We start from the raw sequence: 15203 nt of genomic DNA on the forward strand, positions 1-15203 counted from the left end.
TTTAAAATCTAAAACTGTGTACTGTTGTTTTACCAAGTAACTAAAGTATGCTAATATTCCTATTTGTTTTAAAATTGTTTTCCCTGCTGTCTCCGTGGTTTGCATTAAGGTCCATTTCTATTTACTCTATATTCTGCATCAGTTTCTGTATTTCCTTTCAATCTGATTTCCACAAAGCAGATACCGAAATCCTAGAGAAGACCACGTGGGCTGAGTGCTGACCAAGACTTGGCCTAGTTGGTGTTCCTGGGGGCAGTCAAACTGCCATTATGATAGTTTTCTGTAGGTTCGGACAGTGAATCGTGGTAGGCACTGGGATGCTCCACCCAGATTCTGTCAAGGGAGGACTTGCTGTCCCAGAACTGGAGGTGCCTCTGGCTCACATCTCCTTCTGGGACCACCTGAGCTGCAGAGAGACACCTCACCCAAGGCTATACTTTCCCAGGAGCCCAAACCCAATGACTGATTATGGATGAGAGGTAATGGTCCATTCCTCTCTCCACAATGCGGACAACTCTGAAAACCACTCCAACTCCCCAACTGCCTTTGGAGTCAGCTGAGGCCACTGGTCCCTTCTAAGGAAGCAATAAAAGTCCCTTAGGAAAACTCTGACCATTTCCTTCAAGGGCTGCTTTTGAAGAGCCAGAATCGTACACTGACAGTTGTCAGTAGATGTGACACCATGAAGGAAGAGAACAAATTAAGGATTTCCTGCTTACGCTAACAGTGAACTTAGGGCACAGAGCATCTGCATGGCCACGTTGCACTAAGCCAGGGAGAGGTGCAGTTTGATCCCAATCTCCCCAGAGTATTGCAATGGCCAGACTAACACCCTTGGACTCGGAAGGCCTTAACATTTAAAAATAAGAACATATTTCTCCAGCTTAAGTACTGCTCTTCACTTACAAAACATAGTTCTAAGTGGACTGGATTTAAGTATATTCTAACTCAAGTTCACCCAGTTAGTTAGAAAGGCAGCAGTGACATTGTTTACATGCAGTTTAACCATTTTAAAGGCAAAATCCCCATTGTTTTATGCTAGGTTAGAGGCTAAACCAAACAATATTTCACGGCTTATATTAGAGTTAGTGCTAACATAAACAGCATTGTCATTGTGAAGTCATGTAATGGTAAAGGTGCATATTTTATTCCCACAGATATAAATTTCACTGGAGTCAGTGAAAGTCAGGCAGAGATACAGCCAAGGACAGAGCCTAAGGTTCTAGAACTGGCATAACATCTAAAGGCACATTTTAAGACAGTTCTTTAACATTTATCTTTCTGGATTTAACAGCCTCATACTACTTAAAACCAACAAAAGCCATACAAGTATATCAAAGAACCTAGAGGATTCAACACTTCACGTAAAGATAGAGGAGGATATAACCATAACACAAAGGTATTAAGAAGAATGTATCTTTCTCAAAGTGTCCCTAACAGTTATGTCTAAGTCATCTAACACCTATCAAAGATCCTGTGAGGAGATAGTGTCCATTAAAAGAAATATTTCTCTACCTGTTAGTATAAATGATTGCTACATTCTTGTAAAGCCACTTAATATCCAAAGAAGTTATTTAAGTGACAGTATATATCACAAAAAAAAGTTATTAAAAAATCAAAATTATCTTTGGCAGGATGAAGGAAAGATCCTCCTTCACATACTAGCTAGATTAGATTTGGACCCTTTACTGACTATTATGACAACAATAATAATGAGTTAATGTATATCAAGTGCCAGGCATTGTCTAAATGCTTGCGGTCTGTCAACTCATCTAATCCTCACTGTAGAGGTATGGTCGTAGGACCTCGTTTCTGTAATTCTGGTGCCGAGGAGGCCTTCAGAAAACTGGCAAAAGTAAAACCTGAAATAAGAGCAAAGAGGTTCATTTATAAAGTGATGTTAAACCCAAGTCTCCAACTGCCAGGGGCTGGGCAGGGGGCAGGGGGCAGGGAGCAGGGTTTCCACTCAGGTGCATGGTCTCAAAGGTCAGCAGTTTAGGAAATACACCATAGTTCGCATCTCCCTAATTTTCACACAGATCAAGATAAAACTACTAGGCCACGTTTTTCAATTTAAGGGATCTTAAATGGCTCTGAATTCCCTTCAGTGTCCTCTCCTCAGGAAAATGTCCTTTTCCTTCACGTGTCTAGTGCTTTTCAGCTTTCCTGGACTACCTTCCGTCTCAGTCCCATTGCTTTGCAGTAATGGAAGCAGTTCCGATTTTATGACCAGGCTGTGGTGGAAGCCCCTGACAGTAAAAGGCTGGAATAAAGCATTTGAATTGGAATCACTTATACTCTAAAACTCATTCATACTAATTTATTATTCCTCCAGGCTCTTACCACTCTTTGTTTATCTCCTTTTAATAGCATTTCAGGGATCCCAAGTAGGAGAGACTCTGAGACTGGTGGCTTTCTGTTTCTGTAAGCCAGTCTGTATCAAATGCCAGCCATAAAAGTAAATCACTTTCAGGGGCCTGGTGGGGAGCGAGGCTTGGCTGGAAAGAGCTACTTCTGTGCTCTAGACAACCCCTCCCCCCATTTCCTTGGGGCAGGAGGGAGGAGAGGCAGAGCTGCTGGGAAGTAACTATCCCTTGGTAGCTGCCTGCAGCCTCACTGGCTTCTTGCTGTGAGTCTGAGAAGGAGCAAAAATGGTAGGTTCCTTCCCTCCTGAATTGCTTCCCCCATTCTTTGTTCTTGGTCTTTCTTCTCGTCCCCCCATCTCATCTGCTTTCCGAGGGCATTCTTCTGGTCCCTTGGCCATTTCCTATCCTGGGACAACTCTAGCAGGAGGGAAGGAAGGAGTGTGTGTGTGTGTGTGTGTATGTTGGGGGCGGGGACGGGGAGGGGTGCAAATGGAATGAAGCTTAGTCCTGGTTCTGGAACAGGCATCACTGGGACACTCAGCTGTCCAGGAGCTCCATCCATGGACATCCATCATCAGTGAGAAATGGGGAAAACTAGTTAACCCTTTGTGGACTGTCTAGATTATTAACAGAGTGAGAGGAAAAAAAAACAACTAAAAATTGTGGCAGCTGTTTAAAAGCAATATGTGACATTCATAACTATGAATGCCACCAAGCCTCTGAGATGAACTTCATAACACACACAAAATCCAGTCACACCACATATGCCAGCTTGCATGGTTTCTTATTCATGCAGCACCAGCAATCTGATTACAATTGGAAAATAATGAGAAATGTGCAGATGGAGTCTGGATTGCAGAACTGGAAAGAATCCCCAGATATCATCTTGTTCAACCTCCTCCTTTGAAAGTTGAAATAACTCAGAGCTGGTAACTGACTTGTCCAAGATCATACAGAGGATGAAGGACATTACCAGGACTAGGGCCAGGTCTACCTTAGTCCCAGGGCTTTTATACCTCTACTACAGAGATTTTGTTCAACAACTGTACAGGGAGTCAGTGACCTTGAGCGGTGAGAGTCAAGGGCCTGTAACCAATCACACAGGATGGAGCTCCACCTATGGCAATGGGTTAAGTAGCCCCAGGCATTCTCTTTGGAGCCTGAGAAGATAAGAACCCCTAACAGCAAGTAGCCATCAGATAAATATGCCATTATTTTAGGAAGCGAAATCTTCGGTTTTTGGCTCACATATTAGGAAGTGCACAAACTTAAGAGCTATATTTTTTAAAAATCCTTTGCATCATGCAGTGCTGTTATAATTGTTAAAAGCTGGCCTGGTGAAAATCTAAATCACAAAATATTGGTGGTTAATTAGGAATCCAAGGGACTTTTGCCAGAAATAAAACTTAATCCTTTAATTATACTTTTTTATTTCTTAATTTCCTTCCACAGCAACCTATGCAAATATGGACTTGTTTTCCAAAAAGAGAAGGCTCATGTGTTCTTTCAGTGTGTACGCTCTAGATTCAATAGAAAAATCAACAACAAAGGTGGGCATGAACTCTGTTTCCCTTTTCCTCAAATCACAGCTATAAATTTCAATCTTTTTCTTCTTTAATTTATGAAAGTTTAATAATTATTATTTAATCACTTCAGCTTGTTAGTTAACATATCAAATGTACCTAAATTGTATGTGTTGATATAAAACTTGGTACATGACTTTTTTTTTAAGTTTTGGGAGGAGAATATTTTAAGAAGAGGGAATTCTGCAAAAGAAAGATGTCAAGAAAAGATGCTTTCACCATCACAAAGGGAGTGAGGGTTAGCATCTTGCAAAGTGATAAAACCAATATTGGATTGAATTTTTTTAAAAAATTACTGTGGGCTTCCAGGTACCTAGTTCCTTCCTCTCCAGGTAAAGAGGAAGAGATACATTTAAAAAGCCACTCAAAGTGATAACAAAGGTGTTGGAACAATTTTTAGAAGAGCTCAGAATCTCATCGTGGCCTGACCATCAGCCTAGGGCACATAGATGGTCTCTTCATCCTTTCAGTGAAATGGCCCAGATTTTCTGGAATTTTTCCTATTGACCTTCTGGGGACCATCCTGTGCCCAGAGTTATGCCATTCCCACAGTGAAGCGCTGGAGCGGGAGAAGAGCAGGGTTGTTGGAGGGGATCCAGCTCACCATGTGTCTTCGGAGGACTTTCCAATTACTTTCCTGCCAGAGTAAGACAGGGCAACAATGCCCACACCAGCCTCCAGGCCAGACAAAGTACATGCAATACAAATAGGATATTCTCTTCCAATATCAATTTTGCATAAAAAAAAATAAAAAGGAAAGGGAAAAAGCCATTATCTGAATTTAATGTAACAGAAGATGGCAAATGAAGGAAAAAAGATCTAGTCAAAGTATTCTGTTTTTATTTTGCTACTGACTTCAATAGATAGTTGGAAAAAAACACATTTGTGGAAAAAGATTAAGTAATTCTCAGACTGAACCATAACAGGTTTCTTAGACTTAATAAAAGGATTTTAAATCATTTTTCCTTCAGTCTGAATATTAAATCTGTATGTCTTATGTCTAGTTCATAACCATAGAAGGTAATCAATCATGAATGATATATTAACTGACTGGTTCGAATGAAAGGTAAGAGATTCAGGAAAACAATTCTAGTCCAGGATGGGAGCTGTCATAATTCCAGAAAATAAAACATAGACTGGACAAGTCAGATGAACCATGTTGCCCTAAATCTTAAAGCTGACTCTGTCTCTTGAAGCCGAATATATTAAAAGCTGAGAAAGCCTAAAAATGTAAGATATAACCCATTGTTGATGTGGTTTTTGCATGCGATAAACCTTAATAGCTTTATTAGTGTCATAAAAACATATGTATAATAGTACCTGAAATCTATACCTTAATATTTTAAATATTTTGAAATATTAGGAAATGTAGTTGTTAAAGGAGAGGTAATGGCTTACATCTAGGAAAGAACACAGTATAATATGGTACAACGAGAGCTAGAGCGCGAATAAAAAAAAGTAAATTTTAGTACTATCTGAATGACCTCAAATAGGCACTTAACATACCCAAGATACAGTTCCTTAATTTATAATATAAAAGGGTGGTACTAGGTAATTCCTCGCCCTTTCCATATTAACATTCTCTGCTTCTAACTTGATCCACAATAAAACTTCTAAAACATATTGGCAATTTTATTGTTTTTTTTTTTAAACTTAACAATGTTTTTGAGAAGCCCTACGTCTTTAGAAAACTTCATTTTTCACAGCTACCACAACTATTTATAGCATGTTCAAGAATATATCATCATAAATTCTGTGATGATGAATAACTGAAAATAACTCTAACCCATAAAGATAATTCTACCAGAGTTAGATTACACAGTTTTAGGGCAAGTAGATATTAAACTTATGTGTAATTTATGAATTGCATCTCAAATTTAAAGCTGTCTTTCACGTGTGTGATATACCGTGGCTCTCAACAAAAAAAGATTAATGATGCCAGGCCAGATGAATGCCTTGGAACGAACTATTTCTCATTGCTAGGGTTTAGGAGTACACATACAACAGTAACTGCTGTCAACAAAAGTGCATGAATCTAAATGAACCCTCATATCACACTAGGCAGAGTGAGTTGAGAATGAAGGAAAACGTTTTCTCTGCTAAGCTTGATCAGAGATGTAGCCTTAAGAATGCTGTCACATTATTGTCAGATATCACATATATAAGGTATATGCACTCACCAAAGAAAAGAGAGTTCAACGCTGCCTACCTATTTCCTGGATGTCTCCCTCTCATGAAAAAAAGCATTTATTACACTTGGAAGCCAGGCCTCTTTTTGGCAAACAGCAGTAGTGGTGAATATGAACACATTCTCTGTATATACATTTTTAGAACCTCAATCTATAAACTAAATGTAAATAAATCAATTTACCTCATTATTTTTGTTTGATTAGCATTAAAAGGTTTTCATTTGATAGGCAGAAAAGAAAATCCTAAACTTGTACTTGGAGAATTAATATGAGTTAATAGAGCTCTTTAAAAAAATCAAACACACATTTTTAACTAGAAAAACATCAAAATATGTTATTCTGAATGATAGGTAATGATCAAATTTAAAATCATATCTCTAGGACTATGCAAAAACATGTCTTGAACATTTAAACCCAAATATTGGTTCAAAAATATTTCATGTTTTAATATTTAATTTGATTCAGATGGATCTCTTATTTTGAGTCTATAAAAGTGGAAAAAGCTGCAGGGTTTTTCTGGTTCAATAGCACAAAGGCATATTATTCCTGGTAAGAATATTATATTTATACATTTACAGAAATGACAAAGACAGAGGATTTAGGAACAATTTGCAAAAAGGCTGGTCACTGATTGGGTTTGGCCTGCCCCTCCACCCCTTAACTGCAGAGCATGATATTTCTTACCTTCACATTTTTGTGACACTTCATTAAATTTGTGTCCAGCAGGGCATTTGCACTCAAAAGACCCAACAGTATTAATGCAATTTCCTCCTTGACAGAGCCCAGGGATGGCCTGGCATTCATCCACATCTGTCAGATTTTAGAAGAGAGAAAGAGGGAGGAAGGGAGGGAGGGAGGGAGGAAGAGAGGGAGGGAAAGGAGAGAGCAAGAGAGAGGGAAAGAGAGGAGATATATATATATATATAATTCGTTGATGCATATAAAATATTCTTATAATGGTCTATAAGAAGTTACAAGCATTCTTTATTTTCTCATCTTCTACCTTCTCTCATGTCAAGGAGAATATTTGTACTAACTTTTATTATGGGTTTTATTATGCATGCTGCAAAGTACAACTATACAATAAAAAAAAGGTTGACAGTAGTAACTAGAGTTATTCTAGAAACCCTTACAATCAAAATGCAACATATTTCTATAACGAAATTGCCTTTGAGTTGTAATGAATAATTCAGTTAAAACAAAATTTACTGAAATAAGATCAGACTACACAAGACAGCTAATGTTTTTGTACAAATGAAATGAAAAATAGTCACCTTACATCCTGTAGAATTGTCTTGCCCAGTGAAAATTAAACAACCTAGCAAATTAGTCCAAGAAGTAAGAGAGATCCCCAGATGATGGTACCTTGCTGGCAGAGCAGCTGCTAGAGCGGATCTTTCAAAGTCAGATCATGTCCTCCTCACCTTAAAACTCAAGTCCACATTAAATCCCAGAAGATTCTACCTGACCCTTCTACTTTTTGACCTCATCTCCTACCTCCTCCCTCTCTCCCTCCCTATCCACACTGGTTCCTTGCCTTTCCTCAAATACAGCAAGGATGCACCTATCTCGGGGCTTTGTGGTGGCAGCTCTTCTGCCTGGACTATTCTTCCTCTATACCACTGTGTGGTTCATGTTGTCCCATCCATCAGGTCTCTGCTCGAAAGGTACTTTAGAAGTTGACCTTTCCCTGACCAGCCTCATAGCAAGACCCATCCCCTGTCATTCATCACCCTTCTTATTACTTGGCTTATTTTTCTCCATAGTAGGAATCAAGTGACTTAAATATGTTTGCTTTCTTTTGATTTATAAGTTGATGGTCTTCAATACAAACATCAAGAGAACAGTTTTTTATTTTGTCCATTCTGTTCACTGCTGTATCCTCAGAACCCAAGGAATAAATATGGAACTCCAAATACGAACCTTCTGGGAACAAACGTAATCATTACAGGCTCATTATGTTCAGTTAGAAAGATCGTGAAAGTTCATGTACACTCTCTCCACCTCTTTATCCACAACATACAAAAGTCTGGTTTAATAAAGACCCCAGGAGGGTAGTCTAACTTTTCTTCTACTGCTTTGGGTATTTTTTTAGAAATCTGGAAGCCTAGTATACTCTTTAGTTTGAGTCTTCATTGTGTGAAGCAAGACAGCAATCACAATTGTATACAATTGTAAGATCTCTAAAAACCTACATTCTTTTTTTATATTTTTTTAATACAAATTTTTAAAAATTAGACATTTATACTTTTTAAAATTCAAAACCTGCATTCTTAAGAAAAGTTGGCACACAGGAAAGGGGGGTACTAAAGGAACAGCAATTTATACTTCAATAAATTCCACTTCTGATAAACACTGTTGGTGCTGACTCTTGGCTTCTATGTACAACATACAACTGCTACGTATGAACTTTGACTGGCAGCTGGACACTCAAAATTTGGCTCTCTGGTCACTGTTAGTGAGTTCATGGGTATTAGCTGACTTCAGAACACCAAGACCAAGAATTTCTTCAAAATTCACTAGGACTTTCTAAGGATGAAAAAATAAAAGTGTCACTTACTATTTTAAATAGAATGTCCTAGCCCACAAATGAATAACTGTATGTGAAATATAATTAGATTATGTTTTAGAGCCAATCTCAATTTTTTCTTAGACCAGAATTTTCCATTCAATTGATATGCTGAAAATGTTTATTAAGATGTCATTTGAAATTAAGATTGTACATATAAGTAAAACTAGATAGTCTGGTTGATCATAATTTTTGGCCAAGAGGAAATAGACATTAAGGCATTCTCTGCTGGCCATTCATTCTAAAAATAAAGACAGAATAGGCTCCTTTATGAACTCATTTACCCACAGCCCCTTCTATCTGGCCCACGGACTGAAAATATCAGCAAGACAAAGCCCCAAGCTGATAACAGAATCTGTCAGGAAAAAAAAAATGAAACATTTCATTTTCAAAGTGGCGATGCAATTACCATTTTGATTCCATGGGTTTTCACAAATTTTCTTATAAAAAATCTTTTCTTGGATGTTGAATAGCAGAGTCAGAAAGTGACAGAAAGAAAATACTTGAAAAGTCCAGATTGTCTGAAATGAATAGCAAAGCTAAAGAGCAGTCGCTCTTTCCCTTTCCTTCATTCTCTCTCCTCCAACTATCTTAACGCCTCAGCCTCTGACAATGAATGACTCATGGACCGGCAGCTGGGCACTCAACATCTGGCTCTCTGGTCACTGTCAGTGAGTTCATGGGTATTAGCTGACTTCAGAACACCAAGACCAAGAATTTCTTCAAAATTCACTAGGACTTCCTAAGGATGAAAAAATAAGATGGCACTAAAGGGGGAGTAAATTTACTCTTTATTTTATAAAATCGTACAATCAACTCCTTCGTAATTCTAAGGTTTCAGCGACTTCTTGCTGCTCCTGATGTCCAGGATACATTCAAAGTTCATGCGTAGCAGTTGTGTGTTGTACATAGAAGCCAAAGGTCAGCACCAACAGTGTTTATCAGAAGTGGAATTTATTGAAGTATAATAAAATAGAGCCCCCACAGAACTATGTGATTAAGCTCAAGTTCTGTTTTACTGCATATTATCCTTAGAATTAACATATAGAACAAAACTAAACTGGGATCTATTTGCCTCAGAAAAGCATACCTTGAATTTTCTGAAAATATTGTGACTTGCTAAAAAAGCACCGAAGATGTCTAAAGGAAACAGATACAGCCTGGGAGTTTTCAATCCCATCAGTTTAGTGCAGAGCTGCCTCTGTTCACTTCCTCCTGTTTCCTGCCAGACATCCAGACAATAAAAGAATTTGTACAGCTGGAAGAACAGGAGTAAAAGCCAAAAACAGAGTAAGGGCTTCTATGGGAGGCAGGAGAAGAGGCAAGCAGGCTACATCTGGGGATATTTAAAACTGTGAAACAAATCCTAATTTATTTTTGACTTGTAAAAAAAAAAAAAGCATAATGTAGCATGTAAAATGGAGAGAGGAACAATTTTCTTCAGGTCAGCTAAGTACAACCCATGAAACGGAGAAACTCCAATGATGTCAAATGAAGTGGGGGGAAATCAAGAAAAACAAACTACCCTGTTCACGAATTTTGCTTTGTGTTTATACACAATATTGCTATAATGTGCAGCATGGCTGTAAACAGAATCATAGCACCTCATGGAAACACCTCCGAGGTCGGAAGGAGAAACTGCTGGCAAGGAAAAATCCAGGGACACCAGCTGCTTTCTCCTGAACCATGCTTCTAATGTCTAAGTTGGATACGATGCCGTCAGCAAAATCGTGAAGTTATGTCTCTGATGCTGCTTTTCTCTTCTCTCCAACTCCGTTGGAGAATGGCTCTCCAGAGCAAATAAGATGAATCCATTAACAACTCCATCAGTGTGGGGTTTACCTTGACAAGCTCCCGTGCGGATATTTGGAATGAAGCCTCGGCGACAGGGGTGGGGCTGGGCAGGGCACATCTCACAAGGGTGGCCCCAGGCTCGGCCCACTGTGGCACAGCAGAGAGTTTTTGTGCAGACAATCCCGCTGAGCTGTCCCTGGCACATCTGGTTGCTGACCACAGTAAAACATGGGCCTGTCCTGTAATCTGAAAATAAAGGAGAATTCCATGAAAGTCCAGAAAAGCAAGAACCACCACACAGAGGAACAGCTGTGCCTCATCTTGCTTAACTCCAAATTTAGAAACGGTCTTCAGGAAGAGAGCCACACATCACTGACTCCATCTGAAGCCTCGAGAGATCAGTCTACCTCTGAATCCCATTTTCCTCATCTGCAAAATGGGGATAAAACCACCGGTTCCTATCCATCTGCTGTGAGAACTGGATGAGCTAACATTAAATACAACTGTGATGTGTTACACAAATATAATAATATTATTACATTAGAAAACTCATTCTAGAAAACGTATCAGTGCCTACCTACTATGAACCAGCCCCCATGCTTGATGTAGATGCTTTAGTGATGAAGAGGCCAAATCCCTGCCCTCAGAGCTTACAGTCTATATTACTCATGTTGGAATAAGCAAAGAATTTCAAAACTTTCAGTGAGGCAACTCATGGCACTTTCTTCCTGGGAGTTCCTTGAACAAAATTAATGGTTACCCATTTCTTCTAGATTAGGTCCATCTTATTTCGAAGACAAAAACCAAGCAAGTAAACAGAACAACATTTTTTAAATTTAAGCCAGGTAAAAGACATTAGATATTTAATATAAAGAGTAAGGACACTGGTCTGAAATCATTGTAATCCCTGGGCAAAAAAAAAACAAAAAACAAAAAACGACCATCTCAAAGCAAACAGGGATAAGCTAAGTCCACAGGAGAATTTCCGAGTAGTTTCATTGGATATAAGATCTGCCTCCTTTTTTTTTTTTTTTTCCTGCTGAAGGGAGAAAGTCGATCTGGATTTGACAGCCAACAAATAAAGATTAAGATGTAGTAAGCACAGAAGACCAAAGCCAGGCTGAGAGAAATCGGGGCCATAATACCCATTTCTGTTCTACAGTAGCTTTGACAGATAAGGGGATGCTGGGATGTGGCAAGACTCATTGGCTCCTATCTCCGACCCAACAATGTATGCTTCCTTGTGTCATTTTTGGAAGCACACCAGATACAGATAGAGTGTTTCCTGTGGGTCTAAGGATGAGCTAAATGACCGCAATATGTTCCTTTCATCACTGAGTTCTACAGTTTTACGGAAATCACTGGGCACGCCAATGAAACCACTGGGTTATATTTTCATTTTTATTTTCTTCTTTCTTTCTCTAAGTAGCTAATGGGACATAGGCATGCAATTTACTAAAGACAACTCTTAAGTACAGTGCCAGCAAGACTGACCTTACACCTTTGTTCCCCTCAAGTCTCTACATGCTCTGGGCTCAGCTACCTTTCCAGACCGATCTCCTGACACTTCCTCAGTGTATTATTTATCTTTTTACTTTGTTTATGTCTTTTTATACCCTGCTGATTATTTTTATTTTTATATAGTCAAATTCTAGGTATATTTTAATACCCTTCATGATATGCCAGATATATTCAAAATCTGCCATCTTATTCCACAGATACTGAATTCAAAAATTAAATTCTTGAGCCGTTGAATAAAATCTCTGCCTTCATTTCATTATCAATAAAGAAAAAAACCTGTCAGCACCAAGTTTGCAATAAAATTGCTCTTAAATGCAATAAGTACATGGACAAAACGCAATGCTAAACTCATCTTTCTTTCTTTGGCTCAATTTTCCCAAATATCATATATAGACATTTAATAAATACTTCTCTGATATACGATGTTTCTTTTCCCTTTTAATATTTTATCATGTAATTTTCTGATATAAAAATAAATAATTATTTCAGACAACTAGAAAATAAAAATAAAGCATAAATAAGAAAATAAAAATCATATGTAATTACATGTAAAGAAATACTTGGTAACATATTGGTTATATTATTTAACATAACTTTACATGCATGCGTATTTTATTTTTTATCAAAAAATGAGTTGTACTAAATATACAATTTTGCATTCTGTTTTTTCACTTCACATTGCCAAAAGCATTTTCCTGTGTAAAATTAAATGCTGTTCCAAAATATAATTTCGATGGTTGCATAATTTTCCTTCAAATTATAGCATAATTTATTCAATAATTGTCTTACTGTGCGTCATTTAAATTGTTTGCAATTCTTCATTATTACACACAACATTCAGTGTACGTTACCAATAAATTCCTTTCACATGAAAAATGTTTAGTCTCATGTAACAGCCATCAAGATTTTTATGACTATACATATCTTACATCTGAGACTAGAAAAATCACAGCGACATAATTTTTTACTTAAAAAAATAAATGAAACCTTCTATGTTAGGTAAGAAGGAAGAAAAATTAAGAGGGTTTTTTCCCTCTTAAATTTATTGAGACAAGTTCAAATGTTTTAATCAAACAGATTCATGTTGGTGTGCCATTTTTGATCTTTACAAAACATAATAGAACATGAATTTTAATTTAAAATCCTCTCTTCAACACTTCTTGGATTTGCTTTTCCTCTTCATTTTGCCAAGATACTCTATGGAATTATTCTACATATGAAGTCTGCAAAGATTCAGGATAGGTGCAAATACGGTGATTTGAGAGTGACACCAACAAAATCGGGGCACAATACAAAATGCTAGGAAAATATGATCCAGTCCTGTCTAACACTGGTTCATGACTTCAGACACACATTCCTCATTGGAAGGTCTTCATAAAAAGAAAAATAACCCTTAAGACTTTTCCAGAGTCAACAACATCTTGCCCTCATTTCAATAAGAAACACATGAAATAGAAATAGTACTTGTTAATTCTGACGATATTCATTGGGCGCCTCTAAAGCCCATAAGGACTCAACTTTATGAAATGTACTAAATATTTGGCAAATAATTTCAGTATAGATAACAAAATTTATTGACTTAACACATTTTCACTCTAGATCCTTATCACTATGGACAATGAACCAGCTCATTTGACAGTGCTGACTAGTTTGTGGACATAAATGTATTTGTAGAGCCATATTTTCAATAAAAATTATTGATTGCAGAAGGAGAAGAATAATCTGGATGAAACAGAATTGGATCTGAAAATCTCTTGGAAGATAAATGCCCTATTAACGTGTTTTTCAAATGTCATTCTAATTTAGCAGCATGTGCTTTTTGCCCTGTACTTCACTTAGATGGCCAAAGATGCTGTTTTTAGTACCATACTCCAACCACAGAAACGAATCTGCCCACATTCCCAATTCCTTACCAATAATCCAATTATTTACAATTATTCCCAGAACTTACATGATACGGGCTAAATTTACATACTCTCTTCTTTTTCCCCAGATAGTCCCAGCGCTAGATAGGAAATGTGCCTATTTCAATGCTTGGATAATGTCTGACTCATTTCCCCAACGTAAATCATTATTCCTAATGCAACTAAAATATAGTATTAAAAATACTTTCTGTTTGCAAATTGCTCCACAATCACTTCCTTATAAAACCTCCATGAACTAGGGCAACAGGCCAAGCCTTTCCAAAATTAAAAGGCAATTTTACTTGTTTTTAACTGGCTTACTCCAGTATGGCTAGTTCATGGGAAATTCTGCATCTACATGTTCCCATTCTGAGTGGTTAGGCTTGAGTTCCCCAGTCCCCCAAGATTCAGCCTTAAGGCTTGGGATCTAACCAACGTGTGTCTGCAGCCTTCGATCCTCAGTTCATTCCCAGCTATACAACTCAGAATGCTGTGACATACTCATTATTTCACTTTCGTTTGTAATTGGACTTCACCCTGAAGCAAATGCATCATTCACTAAGAATATTCTGTGGTACAATGAATTTTTGTCACTCTTGCCCAGTCACTAAACCACAAACTGCAGGGAAGGCACAAGGATATAATTTTGGGCACTAGACTCTAATTATTTTAAATCCTTTTCATAAAAATTACAAACAAAAGTATGAGATATCAATTTATCCATGACTGAGAGGGTCACAGCATGCTTATTCCTTCCAGGTAGGTTGGCTTGAGACACATTGGTTGGTCTAAGTTCCTAATATGTGGAATTTTAATACAACCTTCTGAGGAAGGAGTTCAGAGAACTTTTAGTCTGATGAAAATCAAAGCAAAGAAGTTCCATGATCATAATCAGTCTCATAATTGCTATTTCTTCTTACTTCAATTATTTTTAACTTTAGAACATAACAAAATCACCTAGGGAGGGTTTTGTAAAATATTGAAGTCTGGCCCTCACCCTTGTTCTCCCACAGGCCTCCCCCATGGAATCTGATTCACTAGATGTGGCATGAGGTTGGGGCATCCATATATTATGTAAGCCCCCAAAGTGATTTTACTTTCTAGGGCTCAGAGTTGTAGGTCTCTCTCTATTTCTTTTTTAAGCATTATTGAGGAGTGCTTATTTTCCATTATTATTGGAGGTGTTTGCAAGATAGCTGACTGCTTATCTGAAAGTCTAACCTTAGAAATGTGAGAGATCTCATAAACTGGGATCACTGCCACTCAACATAACCCAG

The 15203-nt window shown here is 37.7% G+C and overlaps 1 protein-coding gene across 1 annotated transcript in view; it reads right to left on the bottom strand.

Moving 5' to 3' along the window:
• Window positions 1-15203, bottom strand: part of FBN1 (fibrillin 1) — a 232956-nt gene that overhangs the window by 121252 nt on the left and 96501 nt on the right. Inside the window, exons 6-10 of the mRNA XM_023527716.1 lie at window positions 10550-10747; window positions 6767-6948; window positions 2176-2263; window positions 1784-1862; window positions 720-849 (exon numbers count right to left, since the gene is read on the bottom strand). Coding sequence (XP_023383484.1) covers window positions 720-849; window positions 1784-1862; window positions 2176-2263; window positions 6767-6948; window positions 10550-10747 — 677 coding nt within the window. The remainder of the gene's footprint in view (window positions 1-719; window positions 850-1783; window positions 1863-2175; window positions 2264-6766; window positions 6949-10549; window positions 10748-15203) is intronic.

Source organism: Pteropus vampyrus, unplaced genomic scaffold, assembly GCF_000151845.1.
Source record: "Pteropus vampyrus isolate Shadow unplaced genomic scaffold, Pvam_2.0 Scaffold19, whole genome shotgun sequence".
NCBI lineage: Eukaryota > Metazoa > Chordata > Mammalia > Chiroptera > Pteropodidae > Pteropus > Pteropus vampyrus.